The sequence below is a fragment of the Amblyraja radiata genome, chromosome 22, assembly GCF_010909765.2.
Source record: "Amblyraja radiata isolate CabotCenter1 chromosome 22, sAmbRad1.1.pri, whole genome shotgun sequence".
NCBI classification, from domain to species: domain Eukaryota; kingdom Metazoa; phylum Chordata; class Chondrichthyes; order Rajiformes; family Rajidae; genus Amblyraja; species Amblyraja radiata.
In genome coordinates, this window is record NC_045977.1 from 5,346,007 (window position 1) to 5,372,805 (window position 26,799).

Consider the following 26,799-nt stretch of genomic DNA (forward strand, 5'->3'; position numbering starts at 1 on the left):
ATAGAGGGAGTACAGAGAAGGTTCACCAGACTGATTCCTGGGATGTCAGGACTTTCATATGACGAAAGACTGGATAGACTCGGTTTGTACTCGCTAGAATTTTGAAGATTGAGGGGGGATCTTATAGAAACTTACAAAATTCTTAAGGGGTTGGACAGGCTAGATGCAGGAAGATTGTTCCCGATGTTGGGGAAGTCCAGAACAAGGGGTCACAGTTTAAGGATAAGGGGGAAATCTTTTAGGACCGAGATGAGGAAAACATTTTTCACACAGAGAGTGGTGAATCTCTGGAATTCTCTGCCACAGAAGGTAGTTGAGGCCAGTTCATTGACTATATTTAAGAGGGAGTTAGATGTGGCCCTTGTGGCTAAAGGGATCAGGGGGTATGGAGAGAAGGCAGGTACAGGATACTGAGTTGGATGATCAGCCATGATCATATTGAATGGCGGTGCAGGCTTGAAGGGCCGAATGGCCTACTTCTGCACCTATTTTCTATGTTTCTATGTTACCTCTTACCTTAAACATATGCTCTCTAAACATATGCCCCATGCATCACTGCAAAGGGCAGTGGTTTCACATCTATACCACTCATTATTTTGTATATCTTTTATTGGTACCCACTCCTCCCCTCTTCTTCCTCCACTACAGAGAAAGAATTAGATTAAGAAAATTTGACAAAAACAAACATCTGCAGAGGTTCTTAGTGACTTTTTAATCTTCTAATTACCAATTTCAGCGGCAAATAGTGCTCAGTATCAAACTGCTGCAGCTCAGGAATCCATGAAAGACACCAATGAAAGTGAGATTGATGATGCACTGAATCGTTGGGTAAGAACCTTATAACATTTGTTTTATTAAATTTGCTTGCCGTAACGTAAAATGTGTTAAAAATTAGTATGTTTCTGGAGCAATTAAAACATTGAAGAGATTCAGAATAAATTCATTATCGCTTTATACTCATTCACCAAATTACACTCCATATTTCTGCCGACAGTTAGGAGAGCAGCTCGGACGCTTGATACCGGCCAGTGGTATAGATGTTGTAGAACTGGAAGATGAGGGTGTCTGTATACGATTTAGTCCATTGATGGCAGCAGCAGGTGAGTGAAGAAACTGCAGAATGTTTGCCACCTAGTGTAAACATTGCTTATACATGTTTTTGGTCCTCTTGGGTAACAAAGTTTGGGCCTGTTCTGCGATTTTGGTAATTCATTTTTACTAATTATAAAATTAAAGAAGGCACTTGAGAATTGAGAATCTTTTGTTTGACAATGTTGAATGTCTGAACGATTTTTTAGACATATAACTAATCTGAGTGTGACAATACCAATGCATTTAATATACTGGAGCAATGAGAATTTTATTTTCCCAATAAAGTGTTGCACGTTTCATACTTCTAAAATAATTGAATGGACATTTCTCTGGTATTATGTAATACACCGCTGCCAGTCATCTACAGAGTTTAACTTTTTTTTCACTAGTTTTGAACACCAAGCCAGAACATGTGGACCAATTGGTTGAGCATCTGGAAGCAAAAATCCCAGTTCTAATTAGCACCTTACAACTTCGAGAGGAATTTAAACAGGAGGTTTACAGGACGGCTGACCTTTCATACATTGAAGATCTGAGTTGGCCAGGATTAGGCGCTATACGGTAGGCCTTACAAGATATGTTTAACCAGAAATATTTTCCTTGGAAGTTGCCTCTGAGAATATGCATGGTTGCAATTGATTGATTGAAAGATACAGCATGGAAACAGTCCCTTCAGCCCGCTGAATCCAGTTCGACTATCCGTCGATCACCTGTTCACACTGTTTCTGTTATCCCATTTTCTCGTCCACTTCCTGTACACAAAGGGAAATTTTACATAGGCCGATTAAACTATAGACCCTCCTGTCTTTGGGATATGGGAGGAATCTCAGCATCAGAACAAACCCACACAGTCACAGGAAGAACATGCAAACTCCACACAGACAGCACCAAGGGTCAGGATCGAATCTGGATCTCTGGTGCTGTGAGACAGCAGTTCTACCAGCTGAGTCACTGTACAGTGATAATTAAAACAACAAAAATGTAAAGACGTACACAAGCCAAAATATTAATACAATAGAATATGAAGTTAATATAAACTACAATGCTGCTCTGATCAATATAAATTACAAAATTATCCACGATCAATATAATTAAATACTTGGAATACCAGAAATTTATTTTTGTTTCCACATATATGATCGTCCTTTTTCTGGTCTGCTTAAAGATGAGATCTAGCGTCATTATAATTACAGTTCCTATGATCTTTGTTTTATTTTATTATTAAGTTCTCATCTTGAAGCATCTTTTAAAGTGTTTATTTTCTGCATTTTTTCCGAGCTTGCTTGTGAAAATTTCTTCTCCCCCTCAATTGGCACTTCTCACTCGTGTTTCCCATTGCAATTCACTCTCATGTGGATCCCTGCTAACCAATGCTTAAAAATAAATCTGAAATGCTAGCTTTGAACAGCTCATTTGTTGTCTATTAGATGAGTTCAAATTGTAATGCTGAACTATGTAAAATCACTTCAGGTATGAAATTGGCAAAGAAGACCCGGACCCTGAAAAACACTTAATGAAGATGGAAAAAATCGCCACTGGATTGCTTAAGAAATTGAAGGAACTTGACTCCGATCTATTGTTCTCAACAGGTTAGAATATTCTACCTGTATAAAATTTGTATACCAAATCAGTTGGGAAATGGGCCAAACGCAGGTAAATGAGACCAGCTTAGATGGGGCGTCTTGGTCGGCATAGACAAATTGGGCTGAAGACCCTGTTTCTGTGCTGTATAACTGACTAAATGGCACATGTGCTAGTACATAGCAAGGTAGTAGTTACTTAACTGCCCTAATATCTAGAGACTTGTGCTGATCATGGAGAAACATCAATTTGTGTTTATACACAGTCAGGGCACCATAATGTTTGGGAGACATGACTTCACAGGTGTTTGTAATTACTCAGGTGTGTTTAATTGCCTCCTTAATGCAGGTGTAAGAGAGCTCTCAGCACTAGTCTTTGCTCCAGTCTTTCCATCACCTTTGGAAACTTTCATTGCTCTTTATCAACATGAGGACCAAAGTTGTGCCAATGAAAGTCAAAGAAGCCATTATGAGACTGAGAAACAAGAATAAACTATTAGAAAAATCAGCTACACCTTAGGCTTACCAAAATCAACTGTTTACAACATCATTAAGAAGACAGAGAGCTTACTAATCGCGAAAGGACTGGCAGGCCAAGGAAGATCTCCACAGCTGATGACAGAAGATTTCTCTCTATAATAAAGAAAAATCCCCAATAAGAAAGAAAAATCCTTCAGATCAGAAACACTCTTCAGGAGTCAGGTGTGGATTTGTCAATGACCACTGTCCGCAGAAAACTTAATCTACAAAAATACAGAGGCTACACTGCAAGATGCAAACCACTGGTTAGCTGCAAAAATAGGATGGCCAGGTTACAGTTTGTCAAGAAGTACTTAAAAGAGCAACCACAGTTCTGGAAAAAGGTCTTGTGGACAGATGAGACAAAGATGAACTTATATCAGAGTGATGGCAAGAGCAAAGTATGGAGGAGAGAAGGATCTGCCGAAGATCCAAAGCATACCACCTCATCTGTGAAACGCGGTGGTGGAGGTGTATGGCCTGGGCATGTATGGCTGCTGAAGGTATTGGCACACTTATCTTCATTGATGATACAACTGCTGATGGTAGTAGCATAATGAATTCTGAAGTGTATAGACACATCCTATTTGCTCAAGTTCAAACAAATGCCTCAAAACTCATTGGCTGGCGGCTCATTCTACAGCAAGCCAATGATCCCAAACATACTGCTAAAGCACCAAAGGTACGCTGAAGAGAAAACTGAGGGACATACGCTAAAGATGGCTGCAATACAGGCCTGGCAGAGCATCACCACAGGAGACACCCAGCAACTGGTGATGCCCATGAATCATAGACTTCAAGCAGTCATTGCATTCAAAGGATATGCAACAAAATACTAAACATGACTACTTTCATTTACATGACATTGCTGTGTCCCAAATATTATGGTGCCCTGAAATGGGGGAACTATGTATAAACACTGCTGTAATTTCTACATGGTGAAACCAAAATGTATAAAAAAACAACTTTTTTTTAATCTTACGATGTGCACTTTAACCACATGTGATTTGTTTCCATTACAAATCTCAATTTGTGGAGTACAGAGGCAAATAAATAAATGATGGGTCTTTGTCCCAAACATAGAAGGCACTGTATGTGAACAGAGATCTTCTGCACAATGTGGTTCAGAGCTTCATGCCTTGAAATAACAATCAGTCACTTTGTGCAAAATTATTAGAAAGTGTAATAAATGCTTTCAAAACTCCAGTAGGTCTGGTTTGGATACAATTCTATATGAAGCAATGAGCATATAATTGCATGTAAGCAGATATGATAAACTATAGTATGGGATGAGTTAGGATGAAAACATCATAATCTTGCATCCATATAACCATATAACAATTACAGCACGGAAACAGGCCAACTCGGCCCTTCTAGTCCGTGCCGAACACTTATTCTCCTCTAGTCCCATCTACCTGTACTCAGACCATAACCCTCCATTCCTTTCCCGTCCATATACCTATCCAATTCATTTTTAAATGATAAAATCGTACCTGCCTCCACCACTTCCACTGGAAGCTCATTCCACACAGCTACCACTCTCTGAGTAAAGAAGTTCCCCCTCATGTTACCCCTTAATTCTCAAGTCATGTCCTCTTGTTTGAATCTTCCCTACTCTCAATGGGAAAAGCTTATCCACGTCAAATCTATCCCTCTCATCATTTTAAAGACCTCTATCAAGTCCCCCCTTAACCTTCTGCGCTCCAAAGAATAAAGACCTAACTTGTTCAACCTTTCTCTGTAACTTAGTTACTGAAACCCAGGCAACATTCTAGTAAATCTCCTCTGTACTCTCTCTATTTTGTTGTCATCCTTCCTATAATTAGGCGACCAAAATTGTACACCATACTCCAGAATTGGCCTCACCAATGCCTTGTACAATTTTAACATTACATCCCAACTTCTATACTCAATGCTCCGATTTATAAAGACCAGCACACCAAAAGCTTTCTTTACCACCCTATCTACATGAGATTCAACCTTCAGGGAACTGTGCACAGTTATTCCTAGATCCCTCTGTTCAACTGCATTCCTCAACTCACTACCATTTACCATGTATGTCCTATTTTAATTTGTCCTGCCAAGATGTAGCACCTCACACTTATCAGCATTAAACTCCATCTGCCATATTTCAGCCCACTCTTCCAAATGGCCTAAATCTCTCGGTAGACTTTGAAAATCTACTTCATTATCCACAACACCACCTATCTTAGTATCATCTGCATACTTACTAATCCAATTTACCACACCATCATCCTGATCATTGATGTACATGACAAACAACGGTGGACCCAACACAGATCCCTGTGGCACCCCTCTAGTCACCGGCCTCCAACCTGACAAACAGCCATCCACCATTACTCTCTGGCATCTCCCATTCAGCCACTGTTGAATCCATCTTGCTACTCCACCATTAATACCCAACAATTGAACCTTCTTAACCAACCTTCCATGAGGAACCTTGTCAAAGGCCTTACTGAAGTCCATATAGACAACATCCACTGCTTTACCCTCATCAATTTCCCGAGTAACCTCTTTAAAAAAATTCAAGAAGATTAGTCAAACATGACCTTCCAGGCACAAATCCATGTTGACTGTTCCTAATCAGACCCTGTTTATCCAGATGCTTATATATATTATCTCTAAGTATCCTTTCCATTAATTTGCCCACCACTGACGTCAAACTAACAGGTCTATAATTGCTAGGTTTACTCTTAGAACCCTTTTTAAACAATGGAACAACATGCGCAGTACGCCAATCCTCCGGCAGTATTCCTGTTTCTAATGACAATTGAAATATTTCTGTCATAGCCCCTGCAATTTCCACACTAACTTCCCTCAATGTCCTAGGGAATATCCTGTCAGGACCTGGAGACTTATCCACTTTTATATTTTTCAAAAATGTCAGTACTTCCTCTTCTTTGAATCTCATAGTTTCCATAGCTACTCTACTTGTTTCTCTTACCTCACATAATTCAATATCCTTCTCCTTGATGAATACCGAAGAAAAGAAATTGTTCAATATCTCCCCCATCTCTTTTGGCTCTGCATATAGCTGTCCACTCTGACTCTCTAATGGACCAATTTTATCCCTCGTTATCCTTATGCTATTAATATAGCTGTAGAAACCCTTTGGATTTACTTTCACCTTACTTGCCAAAACAACCTCATATCTTCTTTTAGCTTTTCTAATTTCTTTCTTAAGATTCTTTTTACATTCTTTATACTCCTCAAGCACCTCATTTACTCCATGCTGCCTATAATTATTATAGTTCTCTCTCTTTTTCCGAACCAAGTGTCCAATTTCCCATGAAAACCATGGCTCTTTCCAATTTTTACGATTTCCTTTCAACCGAACAGGGACATAAAGATTCTGTACTCTTAAAATGTAATCTTTAAATGTCCTCCACATCCTTCCCATCAAACAAAATGTCCCAATTCACTCCTTTTAAATCCTTTCGCATCTCCTCAAAGTTAGCCTTTCTCCAATCAAAAATCTCAACCCTAGGTCCAGTTCTGACCCTCTCCTTAATTCTATTGAAACTAATGGTATTGTGATCACTGGACCCGAAGTGATCCCCAACACATACCTCCGCCACGTGACCTGTCTCATTTCCTAACAGGAGGTCCAGCACTGCCCCTTCTCTAGTAGGTACCTCTATGTATTGCTGCAAAAAACTATCCTGCACACATTTTACAAACTCCAAACCATCCAGCCCATTTACAGAATGTGTTTCCCAGTCTATGTGTGGAAAATTGAAATCTCCCACAATCACTACCTTGTGTTTACTACTAATATCTGCGATCTCCTTACATATTTGCTCTTCCAATTCTCGCTCTCCATTAGGCAGTCTATAATACACCCCTATATGTGTTGCTACACCTTTCCCATTTCTCAGTTCCACCCAAATAGCCTCCCTAGACGAGCCCTCTAATCTATCCTGGCAAAGCACTGCTGTAATGTCTTCCCTGACAAGCAATGCAACACCTCCACCTCTTGCCCCTCCAATTCTATCACACCTGAAGCAACGAAATCCTGGAATATTTAGTTTCCAATCACAGCCCTCCTGCAACCATGTTTCACTGATCGCCACAACATCATACTTCCAAGTGTCAATCCTGGCTCTAAGCTCATCCACCTTTCTTACAATGCTCCTAGCATTAAAATATACACATTTAAGAAACTCAACCCCATCGTATTCTCTGTTTATTATCTTTTTCTTCTTTCTCCCCTACATTTTGTGTCCGAGTGCTATCCTTCTCTGCCTCCTGCCTCACACACTACTAGCTTTCCCTATTTGAGTCCCTCCCCCCAACTGTTCTAGTTTAAAGTCTCCTCAGTAGCCTTTGCAAATCCCCCCGCCAGGATATTGGTCCCCCTCGGGTTCAAGTGCAACCCATCCTTTTTGTACAGGTCGCACCTTCCACAAAATAGGTCCCAATGATCCAGAAACTTGAATCCCTGCCCTCTGCGCCAGTCCTTTAGCCACGCATTTATCCTCCACCTCGCTCCGTTCCTACTCTCACTGTCGCGTGGCACAGGCAGTATTCCCGAGATTGTTACCTTTTCGGTCTTTCTCTTTAACTCTCCTAACTCCCTAAATTCTCCTTTCAGGACCTCTTCTCTTTTTCTACCTATGTCATTGGTACCTATATGTACCACGACCTCGAGCTCCTCTCCCTCCCATTTCAGGACATCTTGGACACGTTCAGACACATCCCAGACCCTGGCACCACGGAGGCAAACTACCATCCGGGTCTCTCGACTGCGGCCACAGAATCATCTGTCTGACCCCCTAACTATAGAGTCCCCTATTACTAATGCCCTCCTCTTCTTTTCCTTACCCTTCTGAGCAACAGGACCGGTCTCTGTACCGGAGGCCCGGCCGCTGTTGCTACCCCCAGGTAGGCTGTCTCCCCTAACAGTACTCAAACAGGAGTACTTATTGTCAAGTTGTACAGCCACCGGGGTACTCTCTAGTCCCTGCCTGTGCCCCTTGTCCCTCCTAACCGTGACCCACTTGCCTGGCTCCTGTGGTCTTGGAGTGACCACCTCTCTGTAACTCCTCGCAATGACTTCCTCGCTCTCCCTGACCAGACGGAGGTCATCGAGCTGCTGCTCCAGGTTCCTAATACGGTCCCTTAGGAGCCCCATCTCAACACACCTGGCGCAGATGTGGACGTCTGGAAGGCTATCAGATTCCTTGACCTCCCACATCTGACATCCAGAACAGTAAACTGCCCTGGCACTCATACTCCCCTCTTACCTAGGATACAATACAAAGTACAATACACTACAAACTGCTGGAAGAAATCAGCAGGGATCTGACTCCCAATCAGCAGCTTCCTCAAGCCCACTTGTTTTGAAATGCGAATGGAACGTTGCAGATTTTGGTACTCCTCCCTCTGCGATCGCTCCGACGGCTCTCGGGCCTCTGTAAGCAACAAGCCCCGCGCTCGAGTTTAAATCCTACCGCTCGAGTGCAGCTCCTCCCTCTGCGACGGCTCTCGGGCCTCCTTGAAGCAACAATCCTGCATGCGGATTACACAAATTATATGTAATCCAAGAATGTTTAGATTGGTTGTACCAAACTGAAGAAGTGTTCATATGATTTGCTTATTATCATGGAAACGAAGCCCTTGTATATTTGCATAGATTACTTGTAGGAAAGGGGAATGCCCTGGCTAGTGATATATAGGCACATTGTGTTTGATTTATGGGTCTACGACCTTGTTTATTTAATATCAAGACCATTACACGTTGTATTTTTGAAATAACAGACTCAAATTTACACCTGATTAAATTGTTTAGTTTACACATTTTTGAATTACATGCAGGAATTTTTGAATTAATTTCAGGAATGTAACCCCCATGTAAAAAGTGAGGTGTCTATTTAATATTATGAAAATGTATTCACTTATGGGATATTATTGTAGCTTTTGCCCATTTCTTAGCTCGTACAGTTTTTAATATTGACTATGATACTTTGAATCTGCAGGGCCCGAGTTTGGAGGGGAGAAGAACAGCATTTATATTGGCATGGTAACCGACAATTTAGATATCCCAGAACTTGTGGTGACCATTGCGGCCACAGGCAAAGAAATAGAAGAAAGTTCAAAGGTCTGTACAACAGTGTCATTTGTCCTTTGTCAACAAAACAAATTTTATCTGATAGGAAAGATTTACTTTTTCAAAACTAAATTTTGTGCATTGATGTCCATAACATTATTTGTCATTTTGTTTAAAGATGTTGTACGGTTATGTGCTTTTAAAATTGATAGTAATGATCGTCAAACAAATCTTACATAAGCATATGCTGCCTTATTCAAACCTTTGTTGCACAAATACAGCCTGAGAGCACCCTGGACAGTAAACATGTCCACGCTGCCTTCCCAGGTGCTGCGAAACCTTGCTTCTGTCCCATTCAGCCACTTGCCGCTCATATAGCCCTCACTGCACGCATGCTAACTGCTCCAGTGAATCCACAATACAACTCAAATCCAGCAGAAGTGGGTGGGAGCAGGAACAGTGTTGTGGAGGTGAGCATTCTTCCCTCCTATAGGCATGTGGGTCAGACTGCTCTGTGCAGATTGTCCCATATCCAGGTAGAGGTGGATGACTAGTTCTTGAGTATTATTTCATGCTCGTATCAGTACAGGCACAATGAGCTGCAGTGAGCTTCCTCCCAGATGTAACTCTTATTAAAGACCAGGAAGTATGTACAAACTTGAGAATGGTCAGAGTGGAAATGCATCCAGCTTTCTGACTTGAAGTGGGAACTGTTTGGAATTGGAAAATGTAAACAGCTCTCTTTTTGTTGTAAAGACAAATATTTTATTTTTCAAAATGGCTTGGAAACAATAAAATTAGTTTCTCATGAATGACCTTAAGAAATAGTTTGGATTGTAATACCAAACTTCTGCATTAGGACTAGTACAGCAAATCGTGGCCGGTCTAATTGTGGACCTAAACTCCTCATTTGTCTATCCCTGTAACTTTTCGCATGCATGCTTCTTATGAATCTAACTACGCTTTCTTAAAAAAATATTCAAAGATTCTGCTTCCACCATTTTTTTTTTTTAAGTTCCAAGGAATCACTGCTCCTTGAGAGAGAATTTTCTACAATGTGTTAAATAATTAATTTCTTGTGTCCAATGTCTTCTTCAAGTTCAATGTATTAACTTAATGCATTATGATCTTGGTGAATTATTTGTATATAATACACCCTCTTTACAATTCCTCTTTAAGCGCATCCTCTTTACAATTACAATACGGTAGTGTTACACTAAAGCAAAAACTGATCAAATCTAGCCACAGTGACGAGGGAACACGTTAGCCAATTTCCTATTAATCTTCTCACTGCAGCTTGTCTGTCCTGAAAGAGTGATACGTTATCCACAAAGAATAAATATCAACGGTAAACACAAAATGCTGGAGTAACTCAGCAGGACAGGCAGCATCTCTGGAGGGAAGGAATGGGTGACGTTTCAATCAGGTGATGTCACCCATTCCTTCTCTCCAGAGATGCTGCCTGTCCTGCTGAGTTACTCCAGCATTTTGTGTCTACCTTTGATTTAAACCAGCATCTGCAGTTCTTTCCTACACAAGAATAAACGTCAAACTTTAAAATTATGACATATTATAGTAACACTGCTGACCAGCAATCAACTGACATTGCACTCCGTGTGCTGCTGTGGGATACAGTCAAAGCCAATAGAGGCTAACAAGAAAGGGTTAAAGTACTGTGCAGAAGGGATCAGCAGTATCATTGGGAAAACAGATTTGGATTCTGAATCTCTTAAGCAATGTTTCAAATTAAGGAGTTTTGCATGTATAGATCCTGACGGCAGTCTACATCCCGCCCCATGCGGATATAAAGCTTGCTCTGAATGAATTCCACTATCAACAGCCTCGACACCAAACACCCTGAAGCCCTGGTTGTGGTAGCCGGAGATTTCAATCAAGCTAACCTTGGGGAGGACCTACTACCAAAGTATTACCAGCATGTCTCGTGTCCCACCAGAGGCCAGAACACCCTTGACCACTGCTACACGTCAATAGAAAACACGTACTGCATTGTCCCTCGGCCACATTTCGGGAAATCTGATCACCTAGCCGTGCTTCTGCTCCCTACCAACAAACTAAAATCGAAACTGGAGGATCCAGTACAGAGAGTTGTTAAATGCTGGTCAACGAACACGGGTGACATCTTATGTGACTGTTTTGAGTCAGTGGACTCGTCCATATTCAGGAATTCTGGAAATCTGTGTTCTGACAAAGACAATCCGAGTGTTCCCCAACCGGAAACCATGGATGAACCGCAAGATATATTTACAGTTGAAGGCCAGGTCCATTGCATACAAGTTAAACAATCCTGCAAGAAGGCCTGCTATGATCTCCACAAAGCCATCAAGCCACTAAACTTCCCAGTATAATCACTCAGCCAAACGAAGAATGTGGCACGGTCCAAATACGATAACAGGCTGCAAAATGATGTTAGACAACATCATTGGTGATAGTGCGACCCTACCTGATGAACTGAATGCTTTCTATGCTTGCTTTGAGCAGAAGGCCAACAGGGTGATGACACCCATCCTTTCAGACTCATGTGTGCCTCTTCACAGGGTCAATGTTGCAGAGGTTAAATCGGCCATCCTGAGGATGAACCCACGGAAGACAACTGGCTGAGACGAAGTTCCTGGCTGCGTCTTAGAAGTCATCAGGAGTATTCACGGACATCTTCAACCTCTCCTTACGCCGTTCTGATGTACCCATCTGCTTCAAGAAGACCACCATCATCCTGGTGCCAAAGATAAGGTGGCACAGTGGTAGAGTTGCTACCTTACAGTGAATGGAACGCCGGAGAGTCGGGTTCGACCTCTACTATGGGTGCTGTCTGTACGGAGTTTGTACATTCTCCCTGCGTGGGTTTTACAATACCATGCAATACCGTTTATTTGTCATTTGAACCTCACATGAAGTTCAAACAAAATTTGGTTTCTGCAGCCATACAAGAAAAGAACCAAGACACACACCAACACAATTTACACAAACATCCATCACAGTGAATCTCCTCCTCACTGTGATGGAAGGCAAAGTCTTGTCTCTCCATTCCTCTCCCGAAGTCAAAGTCAAAGCCTCCAGCGGGCGCTAGCAAGTCCGCAGCCATTTGAAGCCGCGTCAGGCGATGTAAGGCCCTGCCCCGGGTCTTGATGTTGGAGCCCCTGGCAGGCGCTAGCAAGTCCGCGGCCATTTAAAGCCGCGCCGGGCGATGTAAGGCCCCGCTCCAGGTAACTCTCAACCCCGCAATTCGGGCGGGAGAAGTCGCTGTTGCCGGTGCTCCGCGAAGCAGTCTCCCACCGGGGACCCGCGAGCTCCCGGTGTCACCATCCACCGGAGTCGGGTCGCAACAGCGCGCCACCGCAGCTCTCCTCGCTCCGAAGCTGGCCAGCTCTACGATGGTAGGTCCGCAGCTCCGCAGGCTCCGTGACTCGAGCTGTCGTTCCGGTTGGAGGCTGCTCCACGGTGCTAGGCCCCAACGGCAACGGAGACCCGACAGGGAAAAGGTCAGGTCTCCGTGCAGGGAAAAGATTTAAAAGTTTCCCCCATTCATCCCCCGCCCCCCACACATACAGTCAAAAACCCACCACAAACATAACACTCTACAGGACAATAAAATTAAAAAAGGCAGACGGACTGCAGAGGCCGCTGCGACGTCGGTCACACCGCCAACCCATTAATCCAAGAAGTTTGGTTTCCTCCCATGCTCCAAAGACATACAGGTTTGTAGGTTAATTGGCATGGTAAATGTAAAAAAAAATTGTTCCTAGTGGGTGTAGAATAGTGTTAATGTGCGGGGATCGCTGGTCGGCGTGGACCCGGTGGGCTGAAGGGCCTATTTCCAAGCTGTAGCTCTAAACTAAACTAAAAGCAAGACCTCATGCCTAAACAACGACCATCCACTGGCCTTGACATGCACCATCATGAAATGCCTTGAGAGGCTGCTTGTGAAACGCATTAAAGTCAACCAAGCAGCGACCCACTGCAGTTCGCCTACTGCCACAACAGGTTCACGGATGATTCCATCTCCCTGGCCCTATATTCATCCCTAGAACACCTGGATAAGAAAGACACCTACGTCAGACTCCCAATCATAGACTACAGCCCAGCCTTTAATACCATTACACCATCCAAGCTTATCACCAAACGGACGGGACTTGGTGTCAGCACTCATCTCTGCAACTGGATCCTCGACTTTCTGACCAAAAGACCCCAATCAGTGAGGATAGGGGACAAATCATCCTCTAAGATATTCCTCAACACTGGTGCTTCGCAGGGCTGCGTTCTCAGCTGCCTTCTTTAAGGTGCTGTCCCACTGCGGCGACCTAATTGGCGAGTTTAGAAGAGTTCAGGAGAGTTTGTAAAAAGTGTCATGTTGAAGACCTCCTTCGACCATGTAGAAGACCTCCTTCGACTATGTTGAATACTAGCTTCGACTAACTTCGGGAAAATTGGACACCGAATAGTGGAGAGTGAAGACAACCTCCTTCGATTTCCTTCGACTATGTTGAAGTCTATCTACGACTACCTTTGATTACCTATGAATAACATGCCGACCTACTTCGACTAAACCTACGAGTAAAAAAAAAAAATTATTTTTTTCATGGCGACCTTTTTTTACTCGCGGGCTTTTTTCAACATGTTGAAAAACACTCCGCGACCTAGCTGAGTCCTCAAGTACGCGGGGACTACTATCGAGCATGAAGGAGAGTTACAAGGACCTTGTGTCGACCATGCTGCGAGTATGAGTCAAGGGCAAACTCTTCTGAACTCTCGGATTAGGTCGCCACCGTGGGACAGCCCCTTTACGCCTTATACACCCACGACTGTGTAGCCATGTAAAAATCTAATTCAATTTACAAATTCGCAGACGACACCACCATTATGGGTCGGATATCAAATAATGATGAGACGGAGTACAGGAAGGAGATTGAGAACCTCATGTCCTGGTGTTGAGACAACAATCTTTCCTTCAATGTCAGGAAGACAAAGGAGATCGTGATCGACTTGAGGAAACAAAACAATACACCCACCCCAGTTTGCATTGACGGTGCCAAAGTAGAGATGGTTGGAAACTTCAAATTCCTAGGAGTCAATATCACCAACAACTTCTCCTGGACCTCCCATATTGAGGCAATGGCCAAGAAAGCCCACCAACGCCTCTACTTTCCTTAGAAGGCTGAGGAAGTTCGGCATGACCCCAACAACTCACCAACTTCTACAGATGCACTGTAGAAAGCATTTTATCAGGATGTGTCACAGCATGTTTTTGGAACAGCTCCATCCGAGACCACATGAAATCGCAGAGAATTGTGGACGCAGCCCAGACCTTCACACAAACCAACCTCAGTTATACCTCAGGTAGTCAAAAGTGCTGGAGAAACTCAGCGGGTGCAGCAGCATCTATGGAGCGAAGGAAATAGGCAACTTTTCAGGCCAAAACCCTTCTTCAGACTGATGGAGGGGGAGGGGGGGGGGGGGTGAAGGGAGAAGAAAGGAAAAAGAAGGAGGAGGAGCCCGAGGGCTGAGGGAGAGCTAGGAATGGGAGGAGACAGCAAGGGCTAACGGAATTGGGAGAATTCACTGTTCAGGCCACCGGGAAGCAGACTGCTCAAGTGGAATATGAGGTGCTGTTCCTCCAATTTCCGGTGGTGCTCACCCTGGCCATGGAGGAGGCCCAGGACAGAGAGGTCGGATACGGAATGGGAGGGGGAGTTGAAGTGCTGAGCCACTGGGAGGTCAGGTTGGTTAATGCGGACCGAGTGGAGGTGTTCGGCTAAACGATCGTCAAGCCTCCGCTTGGTCTCACCGATATAGATCTGCTGACATCTAAAGCAGCGGATGCCATAGATGAGGTTGGAGGAGGTGCAGGTGAACCTCTGTTGCACCTGGAACGACTGCTTAGGTCCTTGAATGGAGTCGAGGGGGAAGGTAAAGCGACAAGTGTAGCATCTCTTGCGGTTGCAAGGGAAAGTGCCCGGGGAGGGGGTGGTGCGGGAGGGAAGGGAATTGACAAGGGAGTTACGGAGGGAGCGTTCTTTGCAGAAAGCAGACGAGGGGTGATGGGAAGATGTGGCGAGTGGTGGAGTCACATTGGAGGTGGCGAAACTGATGGATTACTTGTTGTATGTGCCGGCTAGTGGGGTGAAAGGTGAGGACTAGGGGGACTCTGCCCTTGTTGCGAGTGGGGGGGATGGGGAGAGAGAGCAGTGCTACGGGGTATGGACACTCAGTTATACCTTTTGCTGCCTCGGCAAGGCCACCAACTTGATCAAGGACGAGTCACACCCTGGCCGCGCCCTCTTCTCCCCTCTCCCATTAGGCAAAAAGTATAGAAATATGAAAGCACGCACCTCCAGATTCAGGGACAGTTTCTTCCCAGCTGTTATCAGCCAACTGAACCAGTCCCGAAGAGAGTCCAGAGAGCAGTCCTGAACTACTATCTACCTCATTGGAGACCCTCAGACTATCGTTGATCGGACTTTATTGGCTTTATCTTGCACTAAACATTATTCACGTTATTCCCCTGATCATGTATCTGTACATTGTGAATGGCTTGATTGTAATCATGTTTTGTCTTTCTGCTGACTAGTTAGCACACAACAAAGGCTTTTCACTGTGCCTCTGTACACGTGACAATAAACTATACTAACTAAAGTGGTCCGAAAGTACCACTTCAATTAAATAATTTTGAAATTTGAAAGTTTACTTAGAGATAGTTACAAATCGATTCTTTGTACTCCGTTTTCACTCTGGGCTGGACCGTGGCTTTCTCTTAGTTGAATTAGTCTGCGGGGTGAGCATATTTAAAGTATCTGATAACCAATGGTGCAAATAAATATATGAACATTTGATGTCCATAATTCTCCCATCTTTTATTTATTTTGAAGTTATTGGAGAACATGACTGAGATAGTCCGAAAAGGAATTGTTGAAGCAGAGCAACAGCTGCAAAAGGCCAGTGAAGCTAAACTACTTGAAGAGGTAGGTACACATACTATTGGCTTAAACGTGCCACATTTTGATGAAATATTTAAATATATGGAGTTTTATCAACTGTTTGAAAAATTCTGCAAATGTTGGGGAAAAAAGGAAAAAAACAGCTGAAAATACTAGTAGATTAGGCAGCATTTGTAAGGAAAGATTCATTGTAAAATCATGTTCTCCACAGATTCTGCTTCACCTGAGTGTTTCCTACATCTATTTTTTATTGGACACAGACAAAATTGGTATCAATGCAGAATTGTGCTTTTATTTAGAAGTATGTATTTTTACATAATGGAACTTGTTTGTATCATTTGGGTTAAAATCTTCGAAAAGGCTCCCAGGAAAAATCACCTTGGGCTGGTTTTGTTACAAGATACAAAGTGTAGTTCCTGAACCATGCCCAGTGTTAGATCATTGCAAATTGAAACAAGATTTTGTTTCCCATTTCTATCGTGCTCCTAAATGTCCTAAAATTTAAACACCATAAGTCTATAAATTTATGTTGCTCTCATCCCATTCCAGAGGAGCAAACCATATAATTCAGGAGCCACAAAAAAATTATTTTTATTTATAGAAACTGGTATCCATAATATAAGCACAGCTTCCATAAACTTCAGGTGTCTTTTTACACACCCTAAAGCAAATATTCAACCAATATTAATTTCAACTCGTGCATCATTTTTCTTGTGCATGTAATTTTTGAATGTTTAAAAATGTTCTCTGACTGCATCGGAATATCCACGTGAGAGCATTATTGTAAATAGTTCATTAGTCTGGAATTATTTCAGCTGAATTGTTAAGACTATTTGCTCTTGGCCAAAAAGTAATTCTGCAAAATAATTACTTTTTGGTCAAGAAATGTTAGTCACAGGACAGAATAATGATTAAACAATTTCATCATCTCAGAGAAGAACCATTCATTATTGCTGCACATTAGAATTTAATGTAAAAACGTGTTCATTTTTAATGCTAGTAACGATAGTTAACCTGAATTTACATTTTAAATGCATCAAGAGAATTAATAATGGCAATTTACTTATTAGTTAGTCATACAGCACAGAAACAGATTCATTGGCCTATCTTGTCTAAGCCGACTAAGATATCAGAGTTTATACCATTTGTTTCATATCCTGCAACACATTTTAGCCCATGTATCTGCCAAAGGTCTTAGGTCCTCCAGCAGCCCTTGCCACCACCCTGTGTAGAAAAAGCTACCCCTCTGATTCCTTTAAAATGTTTCCCCTCTTGCCTTAGATCTACGTTCCCTAGTTTTAGATTTTCCTGTATTCTTGGAAAAAGACAGACCATCCACCTTATCTACCTCACTCATGATTTTCATGCCACTTAGGTCACTGCTCAACTTCCTACGCTCCAGGGAAAAAAGTCTCAACCTATCCAGCCTTATTATAACTCAAGCCTTTAGGTCCCAGTAATAGCCGTGCAAATTTTCTGCATCCTTTCCAGCTTAATGAAATGTTTCCTACAGCAGGGCAACTAGAACTGTGCACAGTGTACCAAGTGTAATCTCTATGATGTCCCACCACTATCAATGAAGGCATGCATGCCAAACACCACCTTCACCACCCTATCTACATGTGCCGTCTGTTTCAAGGTACCCTTGGGTTTCTCTGTTCCACAACAAACTGCATGCAGGGCCATAGCGTTTACTGTGTTCATTTTACCCTGGTTTTACTTGTCAAAATGCAAAACCTTGGTCTTGTAAGAGTTAAATTACAATTAGAGTTGCTGACAGCAAAATAATTTTTACGTTTTAAGTTGGAAAGGACCAGGCCAAGTTCACAAGGCAAAATACTGTTTATCTTTGTGCATTTATGGCTATTTTTCGTGTTCTACTTTTGAAGGGAGTTCTGCGACAGATTCCTCTAGTTGGCTCAGTGCTGAACTGGCTGTCTCCAGTACAGAAATCCGTTAAAGGGAAATCATTCAATCTTTCAGGAGGTGAGATATAAGTTCTGTTCCACTGTGAATATGTTTCCGTTATATTAGTCTTATAGGTATATTATTCTAGTCTTAAAAGTATATTTAAAGCTTTCTACTCATTGTGTCTCAATGAATAAAATATTGTAACACTTAAACATAGAATCTAAATACAGTAGACAATAGGTGCAGGAGTAAGCCATTCGGCCTTCGAGCCAGCACCGCCATTCAATGTGATCATGGCTGATCATCTCCAATCAGTACCCCGTTCCTGCCTTCTCCCCATATCCTCTGACTGCTATCTTTAAGAGCCCTATCTAGCTCTCTCTTGAAAGTATTCAGAAAACCGGCCTCCACCACTCTCTGATGCAGAGAATTCCACAGCTCACAACTCTCTGTGTGAAAAAGTATTTGTTCTTAAATTGAATGATTCTGGTGAATATATAATTTTAATTCTATCCTTTATCATAAAACTTCTGAAAACAGAAACAAGTTTATCAAAGTTTTTTCCTCCAACCCCAAAAACCTTCTTGGTGCCTAGCCCACTCCAACAATCACATTATGGGCCTTAGGTGACGTTTTAGGCGATTGCAGAAGACTATGCAGTCGCCACATGTTCACGGGTAGTGAATTTTTCAACATGTTGAAAAAATAGCGGTGACCAGAATGAAGCCGCCATGGAGAGTAGCGAGAATTTTCGTGCCGTAGGTGGGTCGCCAGGAGGTCGAATGTTCTTGTGGGTTGTAGCCGGTGCTGACCGGTGAATTTCATTTGCTCATTGGGAAAACAAAACGCAAGCAGTAGTTTTCAGAACCAAGGATAACCGACCGGTAATGTTAATGTTTGGTCGGTTATCTCAGGCTTCTTAGAAGTTGTCTCCACTCCTTCTCCCCCCTCTGTCTCCCCCCCCTCCCTTTCAAAGGACTTACTGTACACTGTGCTTTAGCCGTCTTAATTACAGCGCCACCTTCTTGTTCTTCGCGGTGTGTGTGCATCACCTTGGCGTTGCTCCGTGTGAATTTCTCTCAGACAGTGCTCCCCCCGCCTGCATAACAGGCTGGTGAAGGAAACGATGTGTGTGTGTGTGGCACTCTGACAGTCGCCGTTCCAGTTGCCGGTTTTTGAGGCGACTGCCAGCAACTTGACAGTCGCCGGCACTCGCCTGAAAAATGGCCTAAGTGGGACAGGCCCATTAGTAACTGTCTACAGCCTCAATCTCCGACATCCACACTCAAGGCAAGTCTAAAGCAGTAAATTGGTGTGAGAAAGAGCCCATATTTAACTAATTTACGGAATCTACACTTGTGAACCTTGTTGTTCAAGTTTGAATTGGTTAGCGTTACAGATCAATAATTAGATTTTATCGTGAAATTAAAGTCGTTTGGTTTATTTTAGAGATACAGCGCGGAAACTAGCCCAGAGTCTGCACCAACCAGCGATCCCCACACACTAACACTTGTTCCATACCAGGGACAATTTTTATATTTATACCAAGCCAATTAACCTACAAACCTGTACGTTATTGGAGTGTGGGAGGAAACCAAAGTTCTCTGAGAAAACCCACTCGGTCACCGGGAGAACGTACAAATTCCATAGACAAGCACGCGTAGCCAGGATCGAACCTGAGTCTCTGGCACTGTAAGGCAGCAACTCTACCGCTGCGCCACCGTGCTGCCCAGTGGTTTACTTATGTTTTCATTAAAATAATTATCAGGAATTCAAAATTGGACTATGGATACTAATAAACTTTCAGCAAGGATTTGAGATTTCAAACACAAATCACAACCTCCCTCAGCAGGTAAACATGCCAAATGTGAATGAAGTGTTCATGGAAGAACCTTTTGGGACCAGTAACCACTGTCGATTAGGTTTAACATAGTTATGGATAGGGACAAAGAGGGCCCAGGTGTTAAAATGCTAAATTGGGGTACTGCCAACTCTGAGGGCATGAAAGTCTCGCTCATGTTGATTGGAGCAGGATGTTTGAGGGGAAAGGAACATCAGCCAAGTGGGATGTTTTTAAAAGTGTGCTCACATCCCTCTTTGAGTGAAAGGCAAGACAAGCAAACTTAAGGAAGCTTGGCTGCCGAGCAAAATTGGGGCATTGGTCAAGAATAAGAAGGGCACATTGGACATGTATAGATAGCTGGGATCAAGTGTATCCCAGGAAAAGTTTTGGTAACTAAGGAGCAAAGTAAAAAAAGAAATCAGAAGGGCAAAAAAGGGGCAAGGAGATAGCGCTGGCTGATAGCATTAAGGACAGTCCCAAGATATTTTATAAATTCATAAGGGGGTAACTAGAGAGAGAGTCGGACCCCTCAGGAATCAACTCTGTGTGGAGCCACAGGAGATGAGCAAGGTTGTCAATGAGTAATTTTACTCTGTATTTACCGAGGAGAAAGACAGGAGGGTGGAGGAACTTGGGGCAGTCAATGGAGGTGTCTTGAGAGCAATCAGTGTTACGCTCAAAGAGGTGCTAAAGGTACTATCGTGTATGAAGGTAGACAAATCTCCAGGGCCTGACCAGATATATTCGAGGACATCCATAGGGAAAATTACAGGAGCTCTGGTTGATATTTACGAGTCGTCTTTAAATGCAAGAAAGATGCCGGAAGACTAGAGGGTGACAAATGTTGTGTCTCTATTCAAGAAGGGCTGCAGTGAAAATGCTGGCAACAATAGGCTGGTGAACTTAACATCTATAGTCGGAAAGTTACTAGAGAGTATTCTGAGGGATAGGATATGCAGACATTTAGACGGACAAGGGCTGATTAGGGATAGTCAGCATGGTTCTGTACGTGGGAGGTCGTGTCTCACAAATCTGAGTTTTTTTGAAGACGTGACCAGAAAGCTCGAGAAGTTGGATATATGGACTTCAGCAAAGCATTCGACAAGGTCCCGCATGGTTGGCTGCTCTGGATGGTTAGTATGCCTGGCATTCAAGGAGAAATAGAAATGGATAGAAAATTGGCTTCATGGAAGGATGTAGATGGTAATGGTGGAAGGTTGCTTCTCTGACTGGAGGACTGTGACGCTGGTGTGCTTCAGGGTTCGGTGCTGGGCCCGTTACTGTTTGCCATCTACATCAATGATTTGGATGAGAACATACATGGCAACATTAGCAAGTTTGCAGAAGATACAAAAATGGGCGATTTTGTAGATGGTGATGATAGTTGTGAAAAATTGAAGCAGGATCTTGATCGATTGGCCAGGTGGGCTGAGGAATGGTTGATAGAATTTAATGCAGGGATATGTGAGGTGTTGCATTTTGGGAAGTCTAATATGGGCAGGACCTACACAGTGAATGGTGGGCCTCTGGGGAGTGTTGTAGAACAGAGGCATCTAGATGTGCATGTGCATGGCTCCTTGAAGGTGGAGTCGCAGATAGATCTGGTGGTCAAAAAGACTTTTGGCACATTGGCCATCAGCCAGTTTATTGAGTATAGAAGTTGGGAGGTCATGTTGCAGATGTATAAAACATTGGTGAGGCCGCATTTAGAGTATTGTGTTCAGTTCTGAGCACTGTTGTCAAGCTAGAAAGGGTACAGAGAAAATTTACGAGGATTTTACCAGGACTAGAGGGTGTGAGCTATAGGGAGAGGTTGAGTAGGCTGTGACTCTATTCCATGGAGCACAGGAGAATGAGGGGTGATCTTCGTAGGGTGTATAAGATCGTGAGAGGAATAGATCGGGTTTTGGAAGAGAATTACATTGAGGCTGCTCCTCAAACTGTGGAGCATCCTGGACAATACAGCTCACCCTGTTCATTTCACTCAGTCAGACTGAGACTGACTCCCCTCTCCAATCTTTGCACATCCCCCCCAGCACTTTAAATTAATGTTTCAGGTATTTTGTGTTTTTATGATTGTTGGTAGATTAATTTCCCTCTTTGGATAAATAAAGTTCTATCGAATCATATACCACACTCAAGCTCTGTGAAATGTATCAGTAAATGAGTTTCCTGAAGTTTGCTGTACAGGTTTGCACCAATTTTAAATTGTCAAAATATAGCAACTATAATCGAACTACCAGTTCTGCCACTTACTTCAACAATTTGCTTTGCGGGACTAGATATGTAGCCCTCCATCAGTAAATGGATGTTACTCTGTTTAAGCATTATCATGCATAATTACGATACGATAGAACTTTTATTTATCCCAGGAGGGAAATTGATCATGATCAATTGATATTTCATGAGAACAATAATCATACAAACCGAGTGTTATTTTGGTACAAGATTGCACTATTTAAATGTTAAGAGTACAAATATTTTGTTTTGCTTTATATGCAGCATTAGCTAAAATCAAAAATGTTATCGTGACTTTGTTTATCTGTAAATTGTTATTGCATTTAGTTAAGCATAAGTACTGCTTAATTGAAAAATAAATATAAAGATGGCGCATAGAAGCTTGAAATCACATACCATCAGACTTGTGTAGGAAGAAACTGCAGATGCTGGGTTAAACTGAAGATAGACACAAAAAGCTGGAGTAACTCAGCAGGTCAGACAGCATCTCTGGAGAAAAGGAATAGGTGACATTCTGCATTGAGACTGAAGAAGTGTCGACCCAAAACGTCACCTATTCCTTTTCTCCTGACATCGTCCATAGAATTGGTGCAGTACCATGCTGTGAACAATATTCTGCACTCTAACCTCTCCATTGCTCTACCTATCGTGCTAGAGTTTGACGATTGTATTTATGCACACAGTAAACACTCGTTATTACTCTTTATAAGGGATTTTAGTTACAGAGGACGGAGCGTCCTCACAGTAATCAGACACCACTGTCCCTAAGCACACAGGCTGCCAGTATACTGTGGGAGGTCATAGAAATTGACAAGCAATTGCTTCAATCAACACTTGTGCAATGCTGAAGGACACAAAGTGCTGGAGTACCTCAGCAGTCAGCATCTCTGGAGAACATGGATAGGTGATGTTTCGGGTTGAGACCCACTAATGGATCGTGCTGCACATCCGGCCGCCCCAAGGCCGAGACCCGCAGCACCGCCGGGAGATGCAGTATCAACATTCACCTTCTCCCGTCTCCGGGAGCACCGACGCTGGTGCTGACCCTCACCACCACTCCAGCTACTTCCAGACCATTCGTACCAACCTTCATCGTCAGGCTGGACAGCCATCGCCACCCCTACCCCAGCCACTTCCAGGCCAGACCCAAGCCAGGCTGCTGGGGCCGCCCCCCACCATCCCCCCAGGACACTTCTAGGCTGGACCTTCTGCTGCCACTGCCAGCCCACAGTTTCCTTGGCCACTTCCAGTCTGTGCCTGCCGCTGTCGCCACCAATCCATACCTCTGACCAATAACTGATCCTCACCTCTTCCCCCAGCCACCAGTGGGCCAGGGCCATCAACTCGCCTGAATTGCAGGCTCACTTCCATACTGAGTCTGAAGATTGGTCTCTGTCTGAAACGGCAATCATCAGTGGTTACGGGGAGAATGGGCTGAATGGCCTAATTCTACTCCTATCACATGGTCACCTGTCCATGTTCTCCAGAAATGCTGCCTGACCTGTTGACTCTAGCACTATATGCACTTTGATATATTAACCATATCTGCAGTTCTTTGTATACTTGTGCAATGATACTTTATTACTTGGTAATCCCTTACTACTCTGTATTGCAGACAATCAGCAATAATGGACACCATCTCTCCCTCCCACCCCCATGGTCAATCATAATGAGGGTTTACTGTAGTGTTCGCTGATCTGTTTTAACAGCATGTAAAACAAACCTTTTCACTGTACCTCAGTACATGTGACCTAAACCGATTTGGTTTATTTATTTAGTGTTTAGAGATACAATGTGGAAACAAGTCCCTTGGCCCACTCACTCACACACACCGATTTTACATTTATACCAAGCCAAATAACCTACAAACCTATGTCGTCTGGAGGAAACCGAAAATCTCGGAGAAAAACCATGTGACGGGGAGAACATACAAACTCCGTACAGACAGCACCTGTAGTCAGGATCGAACCCGGGTCTCTGGTGCGGTAAACCACTGTGCCACCCTTTGTTTAAAGAATAAAACAATCATCATAGAACATAGTACAGCACAAAAACAGGCTACAATTTCTGTGCCCAGACCAGCCTGCACATTATCCATATTCCTCCATATTCCCCCATCCAAAAGTCTCTTAAATGCCACTATTATATCTGCCTCAGCCACCACCCATGTAAAAAAAAAAAACATGCCTTGCATATCTTTAAATGTTTCCCCTTTCATCTTAAAGCCATGCCCTCTTTGTATTTGCATTTTCCATCTAAATAAAATGGTTCTGATGGTCTGTCCAATCTATACCTCTCATAATTGTATATACTTCTATCAGATCTCCCTGTAGCCTCCAGCGTTCCAGAGAAAACAACCCAAGACTGTTCAACAGCTCCCTCTAGCTAATATCTTCTAACTAATCCAGATATCATTCCGGTGAACCACCTCTGGACCCTTTCCAAAGCCTCCACATCCTCTCTACCAGAAACACATTTTAATTAGTTAACTCTTGTAATAAAAGACCATTTGTGAGGGGGAGAGAGGGGGGGATTTAACTGGTGCCGATGGTCTGCTATTACCAAGGTATTATCATTATATGCAGTTGAAACAAAGAATTATGGATGATGGTTTACACACAAAAGGTACAAAGAGCTGGCATAACTCAACAGGTGAGGCAGCAGCGCTGGAGAACATTGATGGGTGACTTTAGTGAATCAATCAGCTCAGTTATTCCAGCACTCAGTTGTTTCACCTTAAAACTAAAGAGGGCAGCCACGGTGACGCAGCGGTAGAGTTGCTGCCTTACAGCGCCAGAGACCCGGTTTGATCCCAACTACGGGTGCTGTCTGTACGCAGTTTTACGTTCTCACCGTGACCGTGTGGGTTTTCTCTGAGATCTTCGGTTTCCTCCCACACTCCAAAGACGTACAGGTATGCAGGTTAATTGGCTTGGTAAATGTAAAAATTGTTCCCAGTGTGTCATTGGGTGGCGCCTCGCCAGCAGCGTTGTCAGTCATTTCAAATTTTTTGTTTTTTAATGTGTCTAAATGTATGTGTTAATGTTTCTCGGTATGTTTTTATGTGGGGGATGGTGGAGAAGAATAGGGGGGAAACCATTTCCAGTCACTTACCTCGACGGGGATGCGACTATTCTCTTGGTCGCATTTTCGCCGCCCTTGCGGCCTAATAACTTGGATTGGTGCGGCCTTTCCCGGAGATGGCCAAGAGCTTCAGCACGGGCTTCCATCGTGGAGCCAGAAGAAAGGCTCCGACCGCCGGCCTGCTGACTTTAACATCGTGAGGCCGTGGTCTGCAGAGCTTCTAGCTGCGGCTGTGGCGTGGACTTACCATCCTGGAGCCAGGTATCCTTTGCTGGGGATCACCAGAGAAGAGCTCCGACCGCTGGCTTGCCTGCAACCTATAACATCGAGAAGCCGCGGTCTCCGGTAAGAAAGTGGCCGATTCGGGCATTCCAAGTGTGTTCCATCCGTCCCGCGTCAGAGCTTCGATATCCCGACGAGAGGGCCTGTATATCGGCCCGTCCGTAGCGGTGACTACGGGGGGGGGGGGGTGGGGGTCAAGGCCCCAAACACGGGTGAACAAAAGGAGGAAGACTGACTGAACTTTATTGCTTTCCATCACAGATATCACTGTGGTGGATGTTTATCTTGAGTTCTATCGTGTACTAGACTAAGTGGGACCCGTTGGGTCCCAGCATCACACGGGAGGGCTGGTCACCAACGCAATATTCCACCTCTCCACCAATTCCAATACTGCTCGCCAGTGGGGGGGGGGGGGGGCTGTCTGTTGCGCTAGTATGGGTGTTGCGGATCGAAGGTACTGGTTTCCAGAAGGCTAGTATAGACATTGTGGGCCGTATGGATGCTTAGGCAGGCATCCAACTGTTGCAACGATTTAAAAAGCCAAGACAAACAATTGGGCTGCAGCCACCCGACAACCAAAATTCATTTTGTGAACACAAACTTGTCAAAAAGGCAAGGCAAACAATTGGGCTGCAGACACCCGACAACCAAAATTCATTTTGTAAACACAAACTTGTCAAAAAGGCGAGGCAAACAATTGGGCTGCAGACACCCGACAACCAAAATTCATTTTGTAAACACAAACTTGTTACAAAAGGCGAGGCAAACAATTGGGCTGCAGACACCCGACAACCAAAATTCATCTTGTGAACACAAACCTGTCAAAAAGGCGAGGCAAACAATTGGGCTGCTGACACCCGACAACCAAAATTCATTTTGTGAACACAAACTTGTTAAAAAGGGCTGTAGCCACTTTACAGCCGCATCGAGGGGACTCACCGTGGAGTAGACATGCGTTCAGTATTATTCGCAGCTCAGAGAGCAGTGACCTTCTCGCTTCCTGGTCTGGCAGAGACAGAGAGGCAGGACACTTCCTGGTTTTATAGTCCCTTCCCCTGCCGCCAGCAGGGCAGCAGAGAGAATGGGGAATTTTGTAAAAACATTAATATCTCTCATTTTTCATCGACGGAACAAATCCTCCGCACTCATACGGCGGAGGGGGGCTCTGAGTGAGGTGGCCAAAAATGATGGCCGTAGGTGGCGACGTTCTCTCGGAAATCGCAGCACAGT

At 43.6% G+C, this 26,799-nt stretch overlaps 1 protein-coding gene across 2 annotated transcripts in view; it reads left to right on the forward strand.

Moving 5' to 3' along the window:
* The window catches only part of pdxdc1 (pyridoxal dependent decarboxylase domain containing 1), an 87,769-nt gene that overhangs the window by 58,849 nt on the left and 2,121 nt on the right, over nucleotides 1-26,799 (forward strand). For both annotated transcript variants that reach the window (XM_033040295.1, XM_033040293.1), the window contains 7 exons: nucleotides 737-828; nucleotides 995-1,100; nucleotides 1,482-1,653; nucleotides 2,563-2,681; nucleotides 9,191-9,312; nucleotides 16,143-16,235; nucleotides 18,101-18,197. In XM_033040295.1, the coding sequence (XP_032896186.1) occupies nucleotides 737-828; nucleotides 995-1,100; nucleotides 1,482-1,653; nucleotides 2,563-2,681; nucleotides 9,191-9,312; nucleotides 16,143-16,235; nucleotides 18,101-18,197 (801 nt within the window). The remainder of the gene's footprint in view (nucleotides 1-736; nucleotides 829-994; nucleotides 1,101-1,481; nucleotides 1,654-2,562; nucleotides 2,682-9,190; nucleotides 9,313-16,142; nucleotides 16,236-18,100; nucleotides 18,198-26,799) is intronic.